The following is a 24,854-nucleotide window of genomic DNA, read 5'->3' as shown; positions in this document are numbered from 1 at the left end:
ATTTTGAGAGTCAGTTGTTTAAACCATTGGCAGCCTGAAATTTACTATAGGCGAGTATTTACACCAGAATCACTGGAAAACCCTATAAATGATCAGGGATATTTTTAAACCACCACACCAGAATGGCATAACCAGATTATGAGTTATGAGACCTTGAAATTATTAAATACAAATATTTGCAATAGGTATTTTATAATTATTAAAGATATATAAGGGATGAAAACATAAGAAATGGAAAAGCTAGTAAAAAGAAAAAGACAAATTTATAAAAGAACCAAGTAGAATGTTTAAAAAAACTACCATCACTAAAATGAAAGAATGGTGAACTGGAAGACAGAACTGATGAAATTACACAGAATATAGCATAGAAAGATAATGATACAGGAAATGTTAGAAAGGATAAAGAGATATGGAAGATAAATGCGCTAGTCTAATATACACCTAACAGTTGGTCTGGAGGGAGGAAGAGGCAATGAGGAGGGAAGCAATATTTGAAGAATACTGGGATGGTTTTGATGCTCCTGGAATTTATAAAAGACATTAATTCTCAGATTTAAAAATCGCAATGATTCCCAAGTAGAACAAATAAAACTAAATTTATAACTAGTTATGTTACAGTGAAATTGAAGAACCGAGTATAAAAAACATTTTCTACAAATATAGAAAAAATATTACCTCAAAGAAACAAATATTAGATATACAGGAGAATTCTCAGAAAAATGATACAAGCTGGAAGACAGTAGACTGACATTGTTAAGGTGTAGAGGGAAAAAAAAGTCAACCCCAAATTTTATAACCAGCAAAATTATTATTCAAAATTAAAACTGAAATAAAGATATTTTCTGTGGAAAAATGACTTTAACAAATTCCCACAGAAGATGTAAGAAGTTTATTTTTAAAATAAAGAAACTGAAATGAAGCACTGAGTTAGGAAAAAAATTGAGCAAATAGTTAAACATGTATGTAAATGTATTAGACTGAATAAAATAATAATGAGTATTATTTCTAGATCATGTTCTGAAATGAGTGCTGTTTACTTTGCCATGGCCTCTCTTTCTGCTATTTTTTTAAATTTCTGGCAAAAATATTTTATATTGAATGGAGACATAAAGTGCTCATGAGATAATACGGGACCTGTTGCAGAGAAGCAAAAGAAGAATATTATGTTGGATACTGAAATGTAAGTTTTATGGCATCCAGAAAGCTTTCTGAGAATCAAATGGGGAAATAGAGGGTAAAGCTCAGCAGACAATTAAGTAATAGTGCAAATCCTTTGACATTATGAGAATCATAATAAGCATTACTGTAGTTAGGGTGAATTTACAGGCAATTATCCCAACATTAGGTTATGTCTAGATACATGTTGTTACTTTGGATTAGCAAAAGGATGATGTTGCTGGGATCAGTTCACTGGGACTATGCTCTCACAACCCCTTACAGCACTGATTTAGCTTGCTTTCCCTTTTTCAGAATCTAATTCTAGTTCCCATATCAAAATACTTCAAAAAATACTAGAGAATAGGAGCTATAAAATTAAAATAGGTACTTGCCAACAAGTATATTAGAGTTGTTTTTAAAAGAGTAAACACCTCCATCTTTCAAACAAATCAGACTGCAAATGGAAGGGAATCTTTGTACCCTTCAATCCTGACTTTTTCTGTGTCTAGAGAATAGTAGATACTGATAGATACAATTGAAAAGTTCAGGATGGCAGCCATAAAAGCAGTCCCTGAAAACTCCCATAAAACTTTAAGCAAAGAAGTGAGAATAAATATTCTAAGGAATATCCTTATCGAGTGCGTATGGGATGGCGTTTAGGGTGAACAATCAGACAGTGACCAAAATACATTATTTAGCTGCAGGTTTCAATGCAGTAAAGCGGGGGAGCAGTGTGAGAGATACTGTCTCTGGCGGGTGCTGATGCAAACACAAGGGGTTGGGTGGAAAACGAGGTGCTCATAAGAGGAAGACCAGGAGAGTTCTAAAGAGATAGGTGGCAGGCATCACCCACAGCAATCCTTCATTTGAGAGAGCAGATTCATTTTTTATAGTAATTAAAGGCAGAGAGTAGGCACCTATACTTCCAGAAAAGGTGGTGTTAAGTGTCCCAAATTCAAGAATTTTGGAATTCTTCAGAAAAGAAATTGAGGCTTTGTTGGCTTCAAGTGTAGGAGGAGGAAAAAGAAAAAGAAAAGAAACCCAACCTTACCACACAACCTATACTCTGCAGCCCAGAAAGTTATTATCTTTGCCCAGAGAATGAGGCCAATCTAGGTGTAGGAGGAGGTAAGAGAGAAACCGCTTTCTAACATAACCTTTTAAAATTTGAGGATAAGGCTCTCTACCAACAAAACAAAACAAAACAAAAACAAACCAATAAAAATAGTCTCCAGCTTTAAAAAACATCAGCAAATATAACTATGCATTTAATTACTCCTTTATGTAGAAAGCTACTTATTTTTGAAAGAGCGAATTATTTTATAGTAGTTCAGCATTTTTACCACAAATGCAAAATAAAGAGCTGTATTCATTTCAGAAAAACATTTTTCTGAGTCATTACACAAAATGTTTTCTAAAGGAAATAAGTTAGAAGCAGAACACCTAAATTAGAAGATATATTACCATCCTTTAGAGTGAACTATCTTTCCTACTCAGTACTGTACAGCAATGAACAAAATGCAAAAGTTCACTGTGACCTGGTGAAGGTAAGGGAAGTGAGTCATTAAAAACAAGAATCATACACAATTAAGAGACCAAATAACTCAAACATATTTCTCATAATCAGAACATAGCTGCTGAAGCAAATAAGAACGATCTGTAAATCTATGTCATGACATGTCAAAAACATTAATATTTCTGATCTCTGATATTCTACCATAAGATTATTAACTCTTTTAAAAGTTTTTCAATGTTCACTCTCTTTTTTTAATGAGATAAAATAGACTTATAACATCAGATTAGTTTTAGACATACCACATGATGATTCATTATTTGTAGAACTATTTTTTTTTGTGATGAGAACTTTTAAGATCTACTCTCTTAGAATCTTTCAAATATACAATACAGTATTATTAGCTATAGTCACCAAGTTGTACATTACATATCCATAACTTATTTATTTCATAACTGTAAGTTTGTACCTTTGGGCCATTTTCATTCATTTCACCCTCCCCCATCCCCTGCCTCTGTCATCAAACAATTTGTCCTCTGTATCTTTGAGCTCATTTTCTTTTAGGGTCTACATATAAGTGAGATTATACAGTATTTGTCTTTCTCTGTCTGACTTATTTCACTTAGAATAATGCCCTTAAGTTCCATCCCATCCATGTTGCCAAAAATGGTAAGATTCCACTTTTTTATTGTTGAATAATGTTCCATAGTATATATATAATATACATCACATATTCTTTATCCATTCACCCAACAGTGGACACTTTAGGTTGTTTCCATGTTGTAGCTATTGTAAATAATGTTGCAATGAAAAGGCAACTACCTGAATGGGAGAAAATATTTGCAAATCATGTATCCAATTAAAAAATAGGTAGAGGATCTGAATAGGTATTTTTCCAAAGAAGACATACAGATGGCCACGAAAAGGTGCTCAACATCACTAATATCAGAGAAATGAAAATCAAAACCACAATGAGATATCTCCTCGCACCTGTCAGGATGGCTATCATCAAAAAGACAAGAAATAACAAGTGTTGGTAAGGATATGGAGAAAAGGGAACCTTCATGCACTGTTGGTGGGAATATAAATTGGTGCAGCCACTGTGGAAAACAGTATGAAGGTGTTCAAATACACTAAAATAGAACTATCATATTATCCAACAATGCCACTTCTGGGTATTTACCTGAAGAAAATAAAAATACTTACTCGAAAAGATATATGCACTCCTATGCTCATTGCAGCATTATTTACAATAGTCAATGTTCTCTTCTGTTTCATCTTTTGTTATTCAAATGGACTCTATTAGAAATGAGAAACCTAAGAAAAGTGACAAACATGAAGAAGGAAAGAAAAAAGAAGGAAAGATGGAAGGAAACAAGGGAGGAAGAGAACATGGGCTCTACTTTCAGTAGTGTATAGGCAATTATTACTTCGGTGAAACTCTTCTAATTATTGAAGAATTGAACCTTAAGCAACTCTTATCGTCTTTTAAAATAAGTTGTAATTCTCAGTAGACCACAAGTACACTCCCCCTTACTCCAGAAATTTATTACAGGACTAGCAATTAGAATCTAATACAATAAATTGACTACCTTCTTCCTGGTTTCTGTGAGTTAGGTTACTGACCTCCAGACTCTTACCACTGACTATCCCAGGAAGAACAACATCAGGACTGCAACATATCAGGGTGTGCTGCCAGCTTCTTTCTAATAAACCTCTGTGCAAACCTACTTATGAAATAATTAAATGCACCACTATGCTATTTCTCAGTGTGTGATGCTGACCACGGATTGTAAAGGTTATCTGATGGAAAAAAAAAAGAGGCAAATAATTTTGATATATAGCTAATTCCCAGGGTAAGAACTCATGGTTTTAAGTGTTAGATACCATTATGAATAAACCTTTTAAGCATCACTTTAAAAGAACAATTTAGAGGGCCAACAAAAGCCAACAATTTGGAAGAAGTGTAACTTAAGATGAGTTATTCTACCAGGTATCAATATGTAGCTTGATACCTGTAATATTTCAGAGTGTGTGGTAGTGGTGCAGGTATATACAATGGAACAGAACAGAGAAGCCAGGAAGAAAAGCAAACACATACGGAAATTAGATATATAACAGAAATGGATTACAAATTCCAGTGGAATTTGTAATTGGAGTACTGTCAGAAAAATATTACAATTACTTTTTATATTTTTAGTAAGGAAATAAAAAGAAATTAAGCATCACTAATATATAATATAATTTGATAGTAGCACATATGTATAATTTGCTTATAAATAGACCTGAGTTGGGGGTGGAGGCTGAGAACATTTTTACTTCTACAGGAGTGCACTATCAAAAACATATTGAAGACCATGTGTCAATAAATGTGCTCTGGCAACTGGTTATCCATATAGAAAATAAGGTTTTATTCTTGCCTCCCTACCTAAGAAGATACTTGTAGGTAGGTTAAGGACATGAGTGTGAAAAAGAGACTTTTTAAGATTTTAGATGATTTTTAGTAGATTATCTGTATGATTTCAGGGTTAAGAGATATAAAGGGAGAATACTGACACGTGATTATATAAAAATTAGAAAAAAGACATCATAAATAAGGTAAAAATTTAAGACATAGATTGCAAAGGACTAGGAGAGAGTATAGAGGTAAGTTGTATGGATCAATAAGAAAAAAGACAAACAATCCAGTTGAAAAATGGCCAATAAATATGAACAGCTAATTAATGGAACAGGAAATATAAATGTCCAATAAAGATAGCAATATTTGCCTTCACCACTAATCCAGGACACAAAAATTAAACTGAAATTGGATACCAATTTTATGACCATCAAATTAGAAAAATTTTAAATTCTGAAAATACCAAATACAGGTAAGGATGCATAATAACAAGAACTCTCAAACACTGGTGGAAGCAAAGACTCCAGAGGGTAATTTGGTGATTAGGTAACATTTAGTAAGTTTGAAGGTACATAATATCTTAGTGAACCAGACTTAATTCCTTTCTAGATATACAACCTAGAGAACTTCTCAAATATATGCATAAAGATACAGGTACAAGAATGTTTATTGCTGCATATTTTATAATTATGAAAAATTAGAAATAAATATCCATTAATAGAAGAAAGTGAAAAGCACGATGGAATGTTTATAAAATGAAGTATCATAGAGAAGTTAAAATGTAACCCTAGCTACATGTACAAATATAAACGAATCTCAAAAACACAACATGGAGTGAAAAAGCACATTGAAGAAGTACATGTACAGTGTAATGCCATGTATATAAAGTTTAGAAATATTCAATACTGTACTGCATTACTCAAGAATTCATATACAAGAATTATGAGTATGAATATGTTGAGCAATAATTCAGCATATTGGTTATTTGTGAATAAGAAATGAACTTAATGGGTTTAGGGAAGGACAAATCAGAAGTTTCAAATTGCCTGTAATGTCTTATTCCTTATAAAATACAACAAAAATGAAGAAAATATGAAAAATGATCTGATATTAAAAATTGAGTGATGGACACATAGGTGTTTATTCATTCAATATTTTGGTAGGCTTGATATATTCCACAGTTAAATAATACAGCAAGTGTTTATTTTATGGGGAAATCACCAAAAAAACCTCTTGTAGGACAATCATTAAAACTTATATAAATAGGTATTTTTGTCTTAGGATAGATTTTCAATTATATTATTATTACTGTATATGAATTCAAGAAGTGCTACATATCAAACATTTTAGATAAAATGCTGATGAACTCTGGGAAATGATTAGCTGACGTAAAATATGGCTCTACTGGAGGAAAGGTCCTGCTGCCAAAGGTTTGTGAAATTAGTTGGAATAAAATTGTTTATAAAATGTGAGAGTAGAAAATCAATAGATTTTTGTATGTAATTAAAATATTTGTGTTTAACTAAAATAATAAATTAAATATTATATAAGTAAACACTTGATTATTTCAGCTACATTCCCAGAAGTTTACGTATTCATTTTGGTCAGGACACATCTGCACCTTCTAATTGGAAAGACGGGGGACTTGCCCTGTGGTCCAGATAGCCTGGGACAGTGTCAGTTTACATCTGTTATACTAGTTTAATTATTCCTATGCTCCATTTTATTCTCAGCTGTATCCTGATTTGAAAGATAAATTTTATGGTCACCAGCAATAAAAGGTAGTTTACTGATTGAAATAAATTATGCAAGGGGAGAAAAATCCATAAGATTTCAGGAGAACTGAGACACAGGATGGTAACAGAGAACGTTGCGAACGTGATAGGAACACAAGAAAATTAAGGACTATATGCTCATATTTCTGCCTATTTCTCTTTCTAATCTCTGAGGCTGGGGCTGAAGTCAATTACAACAGCTCTGTGGTCTTGCTGCTGACCCTGCTCTGATGCTACTTTAGATTATGTCCCTGGAATGGACATCCTCCCCTTTCATCCCAGTTCTGAGTCTTCTCTGAAGTTCTCTTCTCCTTGTTACTCTATTTCTTACTGAGCATCTGTCTTGTTGATGGCTGGAACCCAAGTTTCTCTTCTGAACAAACCCAAGTTTCTCAGTGGCTGGGTGCCTCATCATTTTTACTTTGGTCCATCTTAAATCACTTTTCCATTATAATAGTAAGATCATTAAAATAAATGCAATCATGGAATGGAAGACTGGTTCAAGGGCTAGCACCCTTCCTCAAAGTGAAAAACACTACATTAGACCATATCCCCTTTGCCTCCTCCAAACACTCTTTCTTGTGTCCTGGAAATGACTACAGTTGGACTTCATGTTCAAGAATGTATAGAGACCTGTACTTCAAATGACTTCAAAATAATAGTCACAAATCTTTAGTGAGCACTTCTTAAACAAGTACTTTGGTGGTAAAACACCAAAATGAAATTCCTGCTTGCAAACGGTTCAATCTTGGATTAGGAGAAAATCCTTGAATGGGATACCAGTAAACAGTTATAAAGCATTGAGGTGAGTACTATAACGAGGGTATACAAGAAGCTATGGGAAGAGAGTGAATTCTTGGTGCCTCATGTGGGCTGGGGTAGGGTGGCTGGGTCTCATGACTTCCACTTTGGTCAACCTTGCATTTCAAGCGTAGGAATGCTGAAGTAAGTACAATCAGGGCAAGGTCCAATCCAGGCTGGTTCAAGGGCTTTCAACCTCCCCAGATATGAAAAGCACTACTTTGAACTGTGTCCCCACAAAACCCCTGCCCCTGCACTGACTGGGGTGATGGGAAGATTTCACAAAAATCGTGACACTTGAACTTAATATGAAGGATATGTAACAGTTCACAAGGAGTGAAAGGAGAATGGTGCAGGAAAAAGTCAAATGTGTGCAAAGACCAGTGAAAGTTGGTGACTGGAGTGTCAGGTTCTCCAAGGATTGGTGGGAGTAGGGCTTAGAAAAAGAGAGAGCAGTTGCTAGGTGATGAAAGGGCCCATGTGCTGCATTTAGAAATCTGGGCTTTATCCCACGGATGGTCCACAGATGGTTTATTAGAAAGATCACTGGTTCCACTGCATACAGAATAGAGTTCAAACTCCAGATCCCAGCTGGCCCAAGATAGCTTTCAAGCTTCATTTTTTGCTGTTCCCAGTAAACAGTTGACTTTCCAGAAAAATCGTCACTGAATGCATCATTTTTCAGTGTAAATACCTTTCTCCTTTTCCACTTATAAAGTTTCTATTCACTCTTTGAAAGCCTCCTCTCTGAAGCTTTTGCCAGCTCCCTCAGATAGAATTAATTCATTCTTTTGCTCTACTTGCATAGTAATGTTTGGAACTTCTCTTAAATCACCTACTCTTCTGTTTGATAATTATTTTATTACTGATTAGACTGTATCATGTTCACAGGCAGCAAAGACAGAACTAAGCAGGGTGCTTAACACAGTGGGCATTCAAAACATATTGGTCTCATACACTCCTTCTCAGAAGGTAACACATACCATTTATGGTACATGATCTGTGTTAGGTGGTATACTGAATATATATTTAAATAGTTATGAATTTTTTAAACCTGTGTTAGGAAAATTATAACTATAACATCCAACTCAGGATTTCAGAGACATTATTGCTTTAGGAAATGACTAAAGAAAATGAAAATATTAATCAGAGTAAAGGTTCAGGAGTGATTCTCCTCCCTGATACTCCCCATTAACTGACCCTGCTTAATACATTCCACAGCACTTATCATCATTTGACATATATATTTATTGCTCCTCCCCCCAGAGTGTAAGCTCCATGAAGACAGGGATTTGGTCCATTTTGTTTGCTGCTAACATTGCCAGAACTTAAAATAGTACCCAGTAAGTGTGAGTGTGCAATGTCTAGTTACTTAAAGAGAATGGGGGAGGGAAATAGAAAGGGAGGGGTTGAGAGAGAGAGGAAGGGATGGAGATTAATGTACTTAACCAATTCACGGAGTCAGTTTTTGAGCTGGAAGGGACTTCATTATTCTCATTTTATAGACAAAGAGATTGATGCTCAGAAAGGGTTGGTGACTTACTCAAGACTGCATAGGCAGTGAGTAGCAGAGCCTAAACTCCAACCATGTCACTTAATGAGAGGTTGGTGAACATCCCATAACATCTTCTTATAGGCAATACAGACAAATGGAGGTTTACTACTTCTCTATAACAAACTTCAACATGCTGGAAATCCACAGCATTAATGAGATGGTATTGATTGCTTCATCCAGACACCAATAATCAAGACAGAAATAAGAAAACTAGGATTTTCTGACCCACCGTCTTATAATGTAAATATCAGACAGTACGTAATTGATGAAAACATCATCATTACCTCCAAGAACCATGCCAGCCTGACAGCACTTTCTAAGGCGACATGCTGGGCAGTTTTTTCTGCGGATTTTATCAACAATGCAGTCGTTTCTTCCAGCACATAAGTAGTTATGCTGCCCTAAAAAACAAAAAAGTAAAAATTATTTTTATAATATCTAAAGACCACCGGAAAGTTTATGCAGTGACAACTGAAAAAGAGGAGAGGTGCACATTAGCAAGTGCATGACTGTCTCAGCCAGCCTCTTGCTTGCATAGCTGAATGCTGGTAATGCCCCAAACTTGCTTAATACTTTACCCATGCCTTCAGGAGCATGAGGGGAAATACAGCTTAGAAACCAATTCTAGGACTCCTTTAAAAATATTTTGTAAAAAATTTCTGTGCATCTTACTAATGGCGTCAGCATCAGAATGCTCTTAGATCATTGTTATTTGAAGATTAGCTATACGTGGCTGATAAGCATTAGTGTGTTAAGATAGGCAAGTTCTAGTAAAACCTTTTCTTTTTGACATATAAACCTTCAAGAAAACAGATACAATTAAAGAAGTCTCTGTAATAGGCTTTTTATAAAACCTATGTGTTTAATTCTTAAAATCCTGGAGCTAGCTCACTCTTAAAGGATCTCATGAATTTGAAGAGCATGTAAAAAAAATGTCATTAACTGTACTGACTTTATTGTCTGGTTTATTTTGGCTACAAATTAAAAAAACAGGATAATAGAAATAATGACAAAGGGAGAAAAATTTAAAACAATGAGAAGAATCCAATTAAGAAGAGGACAGAAGAATTATAAAAAAATAAGGGTAAAACGTGATCCTGGGGTCATTTTGTGTAGGGGAAACCACTTATACCCTTCCAAAAGTCTGGAATAAGAATTTAATATTCAACGATGATGATTATTTAAACCAAAAATATGTTATATTTAATAAGGCATGGAGCAATCTAACTTACTTAGATTAAACAAAAGTGAAAAAAAAAATTTTCAGCTTAAACATGTAAATATTTATTAACTAGAAAATTTACTGCTTTGGCACTTCTTCTTTTCCAAAAAATTCCTATGAAACAGACTGTGAGACTTTTAATATCATCAGCATACTTAAACATAAAAAAATAATTTTAAAAATTATGGAATTTTCCTATAGTATTTTATATTAGTCTACATTAAAATCAGATCCACTCTTTTGGCCAAAGTTTGTAATACAGGAACACAGAGGTACCTTAAATGTGTGCTTAACTGAGCAGGGAAAAGGTTACGCTCCAATGGCGAATGGCCAAAAGGCCATGTCTATGGGATAGCTAATAACAAAATGGTTCTTGACCTGGGGTATTTTTGGATAAGAACAGATAGTCTTTTCTTAAAAATGTATTCCTCCACAAACTTATATTCATGTACTCTCACATACTAGTATTCATTCTCTTGTTTAGGAGTCCGGGGCATGGAGCTTTCCTCCTAATAAAGGGCAGTTATGAAGCTTCACATCCATGCCCACTAGATGAGCAGAATGTACTGCGTGCTACTTTCCGATCTAACTATGGTTTAATTTTTTTCCACAAGTTATATTGGCAGGCTGCAGGAGTGAGTGTGGAAGTAAAAGTGTGTGTAAGTTTATCTATCTATTTATCTATTGATCTATCATCATTTATCTAGACTCTACACTGATTTCTCACGAGAGAACAGACAATAGAAAGCAAGATTTTCCATGTTATCCAGAGAACAAACTTAAACAAACAGTGTCAGAGATGTAATTGTTGTTTGAAGGGAGGTTGTTCTACTCTCTACTCCTCTGTCATGAATATCCAGAAACAAATCCTGAACCATCAGCAGCTGCAGTGCTGCTGAGTTTTCTCATTTCTGTTTCTTAAATGATTTACAACAGTACCCCTTTCAGTGTTTCAAAGAGTCCCCATTAGAGGGCACTCAGTCTGTTCCTGAAACCATTCCTTCCTACCTGCTTTCAAATCTTCACCATCCATTTCCCCCTTTCTCTCCTAAAATCTTTATTCTCTGCCCCTCCAACGATGTCCTCCTTTCTCCTCAAGTTTTTCCATTTCAAAAATTCCAGCATCAAGGAAAAAAAAACTGTCTCACTCTAAAGTCTCCTTGACTTCATCCCTTTCTTTGTCATCTAAGTTGTTGAAAATGTCATCTATATTTACAGTCTTTATTCAATTTCCTTTACTCCTCAGCATACTGTAATTTGGCTTATACATTCACTGTTCTTATAAAGTGGAGTAACGTCGTCAAAGATTTCTTCATTCCTAAATACAGTGAATTCTTCCTTGACTTTCTGTACAATTTGCTGTGGGTGATTTCTCTCCACACCTGTCCCCCATTTTATTTGAAGCATGTCTCTTCTGACTTTTCATCTTCTTTACAACAGTTCAGTTTAAGTTCCCACTGCTGATCCCTCTCCCTTTGCCTATTCCTTATATGTTGTATTCCACTGTACACACTAGGTGGGTAGTCTCATCATCTCTGCATGGCTCCAAAATCTCATCCTGAGCTCTGACCTTCCAACTACCTCTCTGTAGGTACCTCAAACTTAAAATATATGAACAAGAATTTAGTGATTATCTGGTCAAATTGTTCATTTCATAAATTGTATCATCAGAGAAATTTTGTAACAAATTAAGGAAATTCAAAACAGAAAATCATCTACAATCTCATTATCATGCAACTATTTTCATTTTCGTGTTTTCTTCCAGTCTGTCTATACAGACCTAGAAGGTATTTAACATCTATTTGTTAATATTTGTTAAGTAAATATATATGCACTTTTACAAAATCCTCATTAATTCAACAAATATTTATTGAGTGTTTACTGAGTATGTCCCAACGCTGTTTTTTGAATAATCCCTTTTCCCCACTTAATTGAAACGCCATCTTAACTGCGTATACTGCAGTGCTGAAGAGCAGTTACTGAAGTCTGATTGCTTGTTCAAAGCTCATATCTGGGGCTTCCCTGGTGGCGCAGTGGTTGGGAGCGCGCCTGCGATGCAAGGGGCGCGGGTTCGTGCCCCGGTCCGGGAGGATCCCACGTGCCGCGGAGTGGCTGGGCCCGTGAGCCATGACCGCTGGGCCTGCGTGTCCCGAGCCTGTGCTCCGCAACGGCAGAGGCCACAGCAGTGAGAGGCCCGCGTACTGCAAAAAGCTCATATCTGAAACCTACAATCTGTAGGATAATAATAATAATAACAACAGACAATTACTAAGCACTTACTATGTGCTAGGCACTGTTACAAGCTATTTGCATATATTAACTCATTTAATCATCACAGCAACCTTGGGAGGTATTATTACTCCCATTTTATAAAATTAACTGAGGCACAGATAAGTTAAGTAACATGCTTAAGGTCACATAACTAGACATTTTAGCTTAATTAACCCAAGAGATTGTATAGGAAGTTAAGGGTATGAACTTTGGGGCAATACTGCTTAAGTTCGAAATTCAACCTCACTACTTATTAGCTGGGTGACCTATGGCAAGTAAAAGGAAGATAATGTTAATACCTTGGGCCACATTTAAGGACTAAATGAGCTCATGTAAGAGCTTAGGATAGTCTGGTATATAGCAAGTACTTAATGACTGTCTACTACAATTATGATTATTATCACATCCCTAAATGCCAAATACAGGTAGATCTGTTCTAGATATGACCCAAGAATTTTGTACCTAGCCAAGTTTTTCACTTTTAAAGGCAATTGAAAGACATTCTCAAATATGCGTAAAATCAGGAAATAAGGCCCTGATATACTACTCTTCCTAAAGAGATTCCTAAAGATGTAACCTCGCCAACAATAGATGAGTTACAATAGAGATTGCATGAGAGAAGAAGTCTGGTGTGAAAGGATTGATAACAAGTTCTAAATAAGTTGAAATATATATTTAAGTATAAATAAAGAAATTATAGTTACCAAATAGAATGCAATCCCTATAACTCTTGGGGGCAAAACCGATAAGCATTTCAAGACTGCATGTTTGATGGGAAGGAATATCTCTGGTAATTAAAGCTACCGGCATGAAGTCACTACCTTGAGGAATTGGCATGACTCATATCAACATAGATTCATATAAAGAACGGAATGACAACGAAATCTGGAAGCTCAGTCCACTCTAGGCTATGGTTACATTTAACACTAATTTTGGGCTGTCAAAACTGCAACGCAGCTACAGCATCATGCAAGCAAATATAGGGGGTATAGTTAGAGGTTAATCTTCTCTAAGAGATCTTTTGGCTTAAGAAATGTTGCAGCCAGCCAATCCCAACTAGAGATGATTAAAATAAGCTGGCATGGGGCCCAGGCTTGCCTCCTACCACAACACTTGGCCTGGACTCAGAGCCACCAAGAAGGCAAGGGATATAGAAAGGACCACTCCATTACATGTGTCAATCCACCAAGTACCTGGCTGTATATGCAGATGAAGAAAGTTCACACCTAAAAGCATTGGCTCTGTTACAAAAATCTGGGAAGTCTGCAAAATACTAAACTCTGGTGGGTGCAAATCCAACATAATGTCTGTTGCTACCACTTTTCTTCAGACAGTAGTCCCAAATTTATATCCTGGCTTCGAAAAACACATCCACGTCCAGATCCACTTGCTGATTTCTCGTTAAGTCACAGATTGATGGTTCAAATTGCATATTGCTACTGCTCCGGAGTCCAACATAACATTGTCACTATACAATGAGTCTATAAAAAGTTACTGTATTAAACCACTCTATGCATTCTACTTTCCAATGTCCCTGCAGTCTACCTACACCGTCACCCTCAGGAGTTACAAGACATTCAGGAGTATTTATAAGCTATGGGTCACCACAAACAGAAAGAGGGGCATAATGATCAACAATAGGAGAGTTTATCCAAATAAGAGATACTGTCTACATCTCCCTCTTAATATATACAGCATTTGCCCCTGTTGAAAACCAGAGAATTATTACCTGAAGTCTCTAATAGAGCACCATTTTTTCTTTCTCCTTGGAAAACCTCTTACCTCCTTTATGGTGGGAAAAGTGAAAGGTGAGTACTAACTACTATGTCTTTTCTTTTTAATTACTTACTCTCTTATTTTCTTTATGCTCCAGTTGTACTACATTGTACAACATCATTGTATTTCCCCAAACTCTCTAATGTCTCTATGACTCTCGCCGCTTTTCCAAATTTATCTGCTTGGCAAACTCTTACTCATCTTTCAATTCTGGTCTTAACTGACTGATCCTAGAAAGGTGTGGATTTTCTTCTGTTGTGCAACTGCACCTTCCATATCTTCCTCTTATAAATGCTGTGTGCCTGCTTCCCCTACACTCTGTGAGAGTAGAAACTAGGTCTTTAGATCCTTGTGTCTAATAAGAGTTTGGTAAATGTTTGTTGAATACATGTAAACCTAATTATATGCATTATTTCACCAACAGTCATAAATATATTTCTAATCAACAATATAAGATCTATAATAATATTTCATTTATTGTCATAAAAATCACTTGCTCCAGATTTTTATTTACCACCTTTCAACATTTATTTTTATTACAGAGTGCCTTTTATTTCAGTAAATTCCTTGCCTTTTTATACCAGTAAATGATAAGTTACATGTAGAGCCTTTAACAAGCTTATTTTTAATAGCTAACTTTTCAAAAACATAAATATTTTAAACTATCTCTGAAAAACATATGTTTAACAATGTAAAATAGGGATTATTGAATGGTTATATTTATATACTGTTTCTAATTGGTCTCTATATTTAACATTTTAATATAACTCCGTGTTACTATTATTTAAAAAATCATATTCTGTGAAAATAAAAGCACTATTAAAATATGATTAGCACTATTAAAATATGATAATTTTATTTGTCTAGTGATGTACAAAAATTTTAGGTACAGGACAAATAAAATTCCATTTTAATTGAAATGAATCTCTTTATTATAAGCTAGAAAGAGATTTACCTTTAAAATAAGAAATCTATAGTATTTGTGTTGCCTCTCCGAGCACAAATGAACACATTTCAATTTAGTTTGAGAGAAGTCACAATTTTTCATGGCTTTTTATGAAAAGGAGAGGGAAATATGTAGCAAAATGACAGGAGAAATGAGTATATGCTCAACAGATAAAGGAGCAAATAAGAAAATGTATGATATAACCCACCAAAATTTGGGCTTGAGGTAATATAAGCTAGTGCAAACAGGAACACTCTTTCCACCACAAATACACAAATAGTGGATAAACTATGGTAGAAGCATGTTGTCAAATTACAGTCAAGGAAGAGCAAAGGAAGGAAGGGAGGGAGGGAGGCAGGAAGGAAGGAAGGAAGGAAGGAAGGAAGGAAGGAAGGAAGGAAGGAAGGAAGGAAGGGAATTTAATAAGTCAGAAAAAAAGAAAGATATGAAAGCCAGAGGGGTAAACTTGAGTGAATTTTGCAGTAATGCAAAAACATTTCAGATGCAGATATAGGATCTAGGAGCCAAGAGCTGGGGTTTGAAGCCCATGAGAGTTTGGATGTGACATCAGGCTTAATGGGAGAAAGGGGCAGGAACTGAAGTTTGCACAAAATGGAGACTCTCTAAAGGCTGTCTTATTCATGAAAATAGTGATCAAAAACACTACCAAGAATATTTTTAAAATATTTTTAAAGAATATTTCATCGAAGCCAGGAATCTGTCCAAAACTTTGAGTTGGGATAGGAGTTATTATCCACGACTAAAAACAACAAACAAAAATCTTGGACTTTACAGTAGATGATTTTCACTACCACACAGTGTATAAACCTGCGCCACGGAACAAATACTGGTCCAGGACCAGTGAAATCCCCAGGATCCTCAGAGAGGCACATACAAAACTTACCTTGTAAGGATAGGTACGCACATATGAAAAAAAAATTGTACAAGAAACTTTATAGAAACAGTGTTCATAAATAGTCCCAAATTGAAAACAACCCAAATGATCATCTACAGCATAAAGTATAAACAAACTCCATTTTGTTCATTCAATGCATCATACAGTAATGAGAATGAATGTCTAGCCCATGCAAAAATGTGAATGGACTCCATGAGTATAATGTTACATGAAAGAACTAGACGCAGGAAAATGTACGACTCCATTAATATAAAGTTCCAAAACAGCTAAAACTATCTATGATGTTAGAAGCCAGTTACTTTTAGGGAGTGATTAGAAGGGGTGCAAGGGGACATTTGGAAAGCTAATGATTTAAAAGATTTTTTGACCTGGGTTATGGTAACAAGGTTTCCATGGTTTGCTTAGTGATAATTCATTAAGATCTACACCTTTAATTTGAGCACTCTTCTGAAGCTATTTATGTCAATAAAAAATTTCCTTCTTTCTTTTTTAAAATGGTTCCACCTATGAGGATAGCCTAGAAGGCATTGTGGTCCAACAGAGGGAGTCTGTATAGGGCTAACCACTGGAAGTCCAGAGGCTAAGGAGTCCAGAAAAGAAGAGAGGCGTCACCTGCATTGCAGGATTACAGTTGGGGCTTCCCAGTGAAATATCCCCAAGAATCCTACCAAAGTATCTTGCCAGAGAAAGAGTCAACTACAATCATCTACCAAACAGAGAACTCCAGTGACAGTCATGTATGTACCTGCCGTGTACAACTGTGCCTTTCCCTTCAACCCCTCTTCCCATGCCTTAGCCCTGAAAAGGTCAAAATCAGCTGCTAATCAGTTTTAATGAGTGTGAGCAGGGTGAGAAGGAGGTGATCTTGTTCTTTCTTCCCTGCAGGCTTCAGGCCCCAGGCCCCAAGCAGTGCTGAGCTGGGGCAAAGGAGAAATCCTAAATTAGATGAGAGTTTGTAATTTTTACTGTATTGCTGGCCTGCACATTTTGATCCTGAGATAAGATTGTTCTGATTAAAAACTATATGATTGGACTAAGATTTCATGCAGAGGATGGAAGAATAAAGGTCATACTAATATTGGTACTTTGAAAAAAATATATATGTGTGTGTGTGTATAAAACAATCAGGGAACTATTTTAATGTTACTAGAAATGTGAGTGTAAACCAGTGGTTCTCAACCAGAGGCAATTTTGCCTCCATTCCCCACCTCCACTCTGGGACATTTCACAATGCCTGGGGACACTTTTGTTTTACACAACTGAGGGGTTAGGTGCTACTGAGGAGAGGCCAGGGATGTTGCTAAACATCCTACAATGCACAGGACAATCCCCACAATAAAGAATTAACTGGCCCAAAATAGTAACAGTGCCAAGCTTGAGATATCTTGGTGTTAACTCATGATTGCCCTGCTTTTTCAAAAAGACGTATTTTCTAGGTCTGTCCACTGAAAATGCCCAGAAGCAAAAACAACCATAGCCGCAATAAACACTAGGATCCAGACTGATCATCAAGTCTAATATCATTTTCATCTGAAAGCAACCAGGGCTCCTTGGAGAAGTGGCTGATGCAGGACTGGGATACTTCGTTGTGACAGAGTTTCACATTATTGAGAGTTAATGAAATGTGTCAAAGCTACATTGACCAAAGATAAGACAATTTCTACATCAAAAAGAATATAGTTTAAGTGATTAAAATACATTGACTATATATAGTTTAAGTGATTAAAGCACATTGACTATATAAAAAGCCATGAGTACAAAATGAACTCACTGGAAACTACTGGAGGTTGCTAGGGCATAAACTCATTACTTTGAAAATTGATAATTAAAAAGAAATAATTAAGCAACTAATAGGTCTTCCAGTATAAATTTTAATATTACTAAATTGCCTTTTGGAAGAGAGAAATAATAAAAAGATTTTATAGCTCATAAAATTAGAAGAAATAATAGAAGTAGAATATAACCCTTTTGCAATCTCTAAGGAAATGACCACCACCTGTGAAGTATGACAAGACCGTTAAAAAACTCCTCTATTTTCCCACTACATATCTGTGTGATGCCATGTTTTCTTTATATGCTTCAACCAAAACAACATATTGCAACAGATTAAATGTAGACAACGGTATGAGACACAGCTGCATTCTATTAAGGCAGACATTAAAATGACTTTTAAAAATGTAAAACAATGTCACTGTTGTCATTAAATTTTTTTGGTTTGGAAAATTAACATCTCATGGGTTTGCTATTTTTTAAGTGAGTTAATAAAAAATGTTTTTAAAATTATCAGTTTTAATTCTAATATGACAAATATTGATAGATATAATCCACATAACAAAAACTCTTTGGGTTCTCCATAATTTTTAAGCATGTAAAAAGATTATGAGACCAGAGTGCTTGAGAACCACTGGCCTATGTATGATTCTTCTCAAAATATTTAATCTGAATCTAATCATGTGGAAAAAAAATCAGACAAATCCAGACTGTGAGAATTTCTACAACAGCTGGCCTGGACTCCTTAAAAATGTTAAAGTCCTGAAAAAGAAAAAAAAAGGTGGAAGATCTTTTTAGATTAAAGACTTAATGAAATACATAGTTTTTGATTGGATCCTGCATGAAAAAACAATCTATATGGGACATTTTTGGAACAATTGGGAAAATTTGAATACTAGCTATATATTAGATAAAATTATTATACCAATGTTAAACTTTGTGGTGTGATAATAATATTGTGGTTATAATGTTATTGTCCTTGGGAACACATTTTTGAAATCTTGAGAGGTGAAATACTACGTCTGCAACTTACTTGCAAATAGTTGAGTACAGATATTCATTTACCAGTATTCTTTCGAATTTTCTAGAAGCAAAGTATTCTGAATACCCATACAGAATGAGATAAAGGTTTGGACTAGTTTTTCCAATTAGCCAAACAGGGGCTGGTCATATAAAACCAGAGTGAAGTGGGGGGGAGAATGAATATCTGGCAGAGTGTGAAAAAAGCTGGACGATCATGAACCAGTAAGTTTTAAAGTATCTTAATGTAAGATTCAAGGGTTCTTGAGTAAAGTGAAGAAAAAAGGTGTGGGGGGAAGGGGAGAAGGAAGGAGACAAATTTTTTTTTTTCTTTTGCTGGATGCGGGCCTCTCACTGTTGTGGCCTCTCCCATTGCGGAGGCCGCTCTTGTGGCTCTGGACGCGCAGGCTCAGCGGCCATGGCTCACAGGCCTAGCCGGTCCATGGTATGTGGGATCTTCCTGGACCGGGGCACGAACCTGTGTCCCCTGAATCAGCAGGCGGACTCTCAACCACTGCGCCGCCAGGTAAACCTGAGACAAAATTTTATCGACCCACACTATGGGTAAGTATACTAGGAACTTAACTGGTTTATTTCACGTAATCCTTATAAATAAAATAGACATGACACAGGTATTTAATTTTCCCACGGGGAAATGGCTAGTAAGATACATGGAAATACGATAAAAAGATAGAGTAGATATACGAGGCTCAGGCTGGGAACAAAGAGGGCACAGAATATGTTCTTTGAGAACAGAGACACCTGTACTGGGCACCAGACATGAGCGTGGCACTTGCAAGGGCTGCTCTGGAGAGTTACATCACCCTGGCATGTAGCAAGGGCCAGAGAAAGGCACCTCCTATCTCTGAAACAAGAGTGTTGCTAAGCTTCATCCTGAACCAGAGGGCACCCCAGGAATCCAATTTCATATATGTGAGAATGTATGTTGCCTTCACCCAAGAATAGCAACTCAGCTTGATGGCAATATCCCAGAATTTAGTGCTTCAAACAGGAAGTCTAACGTCAGCCCAATTTTTATTTCCTGGTAGTTAACCAGTTATTTTTTTTCTTGTTTAAACTCATGGAGCCTGTATTTTTTCTATGTAAAATGAAAAACTTGTTTAATATATGCAAAGGTAGAGCTTTTTACATTATATCTGTTTGGGGCAGAGTGAGCTATTTTGATGTACAGAATAAAATTTTTATTTAACTATTTAATCTACTTCTGTCATCCAAGTTCTGTCACCTATTAACTATAAATCCTTGAATAAATCATTTAACTTCTTGGTGCTTCATTTTCCACATCTATAATATAATAGTTAAAAAGCTATCTGAGAGTTGAATAAAATAACGTGTTAACACGTACCGCTATGACAAATTAGAATAAATGCTTAATAGGTAGTAATTATGATAGTTCAGTAGACAAATACTTATTGAATATCTTCCATGTCTTGGCATGGAGACTCCCAGGAGACTCCCAGTCTCCCATGGAGACTCCCAGGAGTCTCCCGGGAGACTCCCGGGAGACTCCCAGTCTCCCATGGAGACTCCCAGGAGTCTCCCGGGAGACTCCCAGGAGACTCCCAGTCTCCCATGGAGACTCCCGGGAGACTCCCAGTCTCCCATGGAGACTCCCAGGAGTCTCACAGGAGACTACTTTTCATAATCAGTTAATAATTTTGTTTAACTTGTTTTTTAGTTTATTTTTCAGAAACACTGATTATTTATAGGTTGGATATCTGCTCTCTATTCATAATATCTGTTTTTCAACAACACAGTGATAAGACCATATGCCTTATAGTCAAATAGACTTCCACTCAAATTCTAGTTCCATCACTAGCGACATCTTGAGTAAATTATCTTAGTTTTCCCACCTATAAAATGGAAATAAACACTATAAAAGGCTGTTATATGGATCAAATGAGCTAAATTAGATAAAATAGCACACAGAGTACTACATAGTCAAAACAATAAATCACAGGTTGAAATTTTCACCAATTTGCCATTTTTCCTTCATTGTGAAATAACTCTTTAAATATGAACTCTACATAACTGATTTTATTTTCTGCTCTTTATGGATTCTGATACAGAGTTTAAATCTGCTATTACATTTTTGGAGCTTACTGTGGCATTTTTTAATCTCATCCAGCTACATTTTCATCTCATCTAGTTCTTTCCTATGAAATTCATTCTTGTTTTGCAGACACTGTCATCTTTTGTCTTAATAACTGAAAGCAGATTATTACCCAAATTTGTCTTCTGTTTCTTTTAGCAGATCAATTTTAAATAAGCTTTTTCCTAAAATTAAATGTATTACTGATAGAGGTGGTTAAACAACTTGAAACACTCTAGTGGAGGAATGTGACTGTTAAATGAGAGAGTGGAAGTCACCAAAGTTTGTTCCAGGACGTTCACTGAAGCTGGAAGTTAGAATGAGTTGGATGAGTGAAGAGTGTCAAGAAATGAAATTAGAATGGAAAGAACCAATTGCCAACATCCTGAGAGTTGGCTTGGATTGTCTGAGGAAACTGGTAAGGTTAGAGCTGCCCCAGTCAGCAAGAATCGTAGTGGAGAGGAAGGTCAGAGTGCAACGGGACTCAGATCCTGTAGAGCCTTGGAGACCACTGTAAGAACTTTGTTTTTTCTCTGAAGGAAATATAGTGCCATTGCAGAGTTTTGAGTAGAGGACTTACATGATCTGGCTTAAATTTTAACAGCATCACTTTGGCTTCTAGGTTGAATATAGACTCTACAGGGACAAGAGTAGAAACGAGACCAGTTAAGAGGCTGTTGAAATAAATCCAAAGGAGAATAATTGTGGCTTGAGGTGATGATAAGAGATCAGATTCTGGATATAATCTGAAAAAGGAACTAAATAGTTTATAGAATCTTACCAAGTGACATTCCAATATTTAATTTTTTAAAGGCCTCAATGCTACTATTCAAAATTGTTTCCTCTTCTTTCTTCTCTTCATCACTTTAAATTTAAATTCTTTCTGACTATGTATCAGCTTCTCACCCATTCTTCCTGAGGCTAGTTCTACCGCTCTCTTTATAAACAAAATGATGCCTCCAGATCTGTTCTGAACTCTCTCCTAATTATCCACTTATCTTTAAAGTTGTAAAACACTAAATTGTATGCAGCATCCAATTAGTTACACCTGGTACTTTTACTTATCTATTTAGAAAACCTGCAGGCATTTAGGGGCGGTAAGGGATTACATACAAAATTTTTAAAAGCCACACAATTATTTGACCTTAAGAAAATTTCACATACTACTGAGAAAGGAGGTGTTTAAGACATCTATATATCGATAAAAAAATGAAAAAAATCACAAAACTCTATGTCAACAAGGTTGTTTAAATCACCGTACCACTCTGATGCAAGATTATGACTCTTTACACACATGTAAATGCTTCTTTCCCTCATATTTTTATAGTTTATTTTTTCTCTTGAGTATAGTAATCCTGAATTTATCATTGTTCAACTTCATTATTTTGTTCAAATTTCTGTTTAGGTATATCAAGTGACTTAAGATTCTGTTATAATTCTCTGGAGTCACCCCAGTCTCACCTGAAATTGGCTTTGTAAAAAACTAGAATTATACGGACAATAAATTAGCATTTTCCTACTCGTTTTTTAGGTCTAGGCCCCCAAATATATGACTGTACTACTACCAGATTGTTAAGAGTTTTATGATAAATCTCTTAATCGTGTCTTACTTCAAATAGTGCTGAATGGTGTGGTTAGTTTTTGGAGTCTGGCAGAACCAGCTCTACCACTAACTGGCTGGGTGACCTTAGCAAGTTACCTTCCCTCCCTGTCTCAATTCTCGTATTGGCAGAGTGGGGATGGTAATAGTAACTCCTCAAACAACTCCTGAGAATTAAAGGAGATAATGAAAACAGTACCATGTTTCTACTATTGTTTCTGGTATAGAATAAAGACACAAAAAGTCTCCACCCTTCTATAATATGGAAGAACAAGGTCTGACTCCATGTTGGATCTGTTTCTTTTACTTTGACCATTGTTTTCCATTGCTTTTGTTCTGTCTATAGCTATAGGCATACATAATGGCCTGCCTCAGGGAACCCTGCCCCTCTGCCTGAATGTTAAACTAAAGTGTCTTTGTTCCGCTCACAGGGAAACACCCTGACCCTACCCACCTGTGAATGGCTGCAGAAAATAAGAAATTAACACATGCCCTCCCCAAGGCTGGCCAAAACCAGGAGATATTTTGCAAGACTTGGGGTCTTTTTAACTTTAATTCCTCACCTCCTCCCCCTCTCTGTTCTATAAAAGAAACTAGCATGGTGACCCCAATAAGATGGTACTCTATGACGCTAGTCCAACATCTTCTCAGACACCCTGCTTTCCAAATAAAGTCACTATTCCTTGCCTCAATACCTCATCTCCCAATTTACTGACCTGTTGCGCAGTGAGCAGATCGAGCCTGGACTTGGTAACACTTCCTCCTTTTCCTCTCACATTTTTTAGAATTCTTCCTGGAGAAGGGAGTATTTTTGGTAGGGGCAACTGCCCATCTGCCTTCTACACTTTGACTTCACTGCTTCAGGGAATGAAAAGTATCTTCTCACCAAAGGTAAAGGCCCTGATCTAGATCAAATAGTATTTTAAATCATCTTAGAACTGCCCTCCTGGCATAACTTTTTGCCCATCTTCACCATTGCTTCTATAGTTACCTTCTCAAAAACGAAGCTGATCTTGCTACCTCCCAGATTAAAGACTCTGGCTGCCCCTCTGAGTAAAGCAGGACTTTACTATGCATAAGAAGAAGCTGAACAGGTCACTGAAATGCAGATTTCTGAGTTCTTTTCCTAGACATTTTGATTCAGCATATCTGGGTTGAGGCTCAGAAATCTGCATTTTAAACCAGTACTCCAGGTACTGGTTCCCAGACAGAAAGGTTTGAAGACCAAAATGGGAGGAACATTGGCTTACCAAACAAAATCCAAAGTAAATTAGGAGATAACTTTTGGACAGAATAGTTCAAGATGTTCAGTAGTCATCTGTGAAGATATCAAGTTGACAGCCAGATATATGAGTCTAGAGTTCAGCAGAAAAGTCTGGACTAGAGATAAAAATTTGGGTGTGATCAGGATATGGATGATTTATCTAAAGTCATGAGACTAGATTAGCTCTCTGAGGAAGTAAGTATAAAAACAGGGGTCCAAATACTGAGCACTGGGCCCTCCAATGTTAAAAGCTAAAGGAGAAGAGGAGACTGAACAGGAACAAGTGAGGAAAATCAAGAGCGTCGTGTCCTGAAAGCCAAGTGAAGAAAGCATTTCCAAGAAGGTGGAGCAATCAACTGTCAAATGCCACCAATAGATCAAGTAGGATGGGACTAAGAATTGCCCGCCAGATTTTGCAATGTGGTAATCTTGACAAGGGAAGTCTTGGTGAAGTAAGTGTAAGAGACAAAAGACTGATTGGATTAGGCTTAAGAGAGAACAGGAGCAAAAATTTTTTGGAGGAGTTTGGCTGCAAAAGGAGTAGAGAAATGGTTGGTAGCTGAAGGATGAGAAAATCAACAGAAGTATTTTGGTTTTATTTTATTCTAAGATGGGAGAAATAATAGCATGTTTACATGCTGATGAGAATGATCAATGAGAGAGGGGAAAAATTGGTTCAGGGAGGAGAAAAATTGCTAGAGCCTGCCCTTGAGTCAACAGGAGAAGACTGGACCTAATGCACAAGGGCAGAAGGCT

General features: G+C 36.1%; 1 protein-coding gene across 1 annotated transcript in view; it reads right to left on the bottom strand.

Annotated features, from left to right (window-relative positions):
• The window catches only part of PGR (progesterone receptor), a 99,005-nt gene that overhangs the window by 52,953 nt on the left and 21,198 nt on the right, over window positions 1–24,854 (bottom strand). Inside the window, exon 3 of the mRNA XM_019923733.3 lies at window positions 9,485–9,601. Within this exon, the coding sequence (XP_019779292.1) occupies window positions 9,485–9,601 (117 nt within the window). The remainder of the gene's footprint in view (window positions 1–9,484; window positions 9,602–24,854) is intronic.

Source organism: Tursiops truncatus, chromosome 8 (genome assembly GCF_011762595.2).
Source record: "Tursiops truncatus isolate mTurTru1 chromosome 8, mTurTru1.mat.Y, whole genome shotgun sequence".
Taxonomy (NCBI): domain Eukaryota; kingdom Metazoa; phylum Chordata; class Mammalia; order Artiodactyla; family Delphinidae; genus Tursiops; species Tursiops truncatus.
The sequence above is the reverse complement of the archived record's forward strand: the minus strand, read 5'-3'. Positions and strand labels throughout refer to the sequence as shown.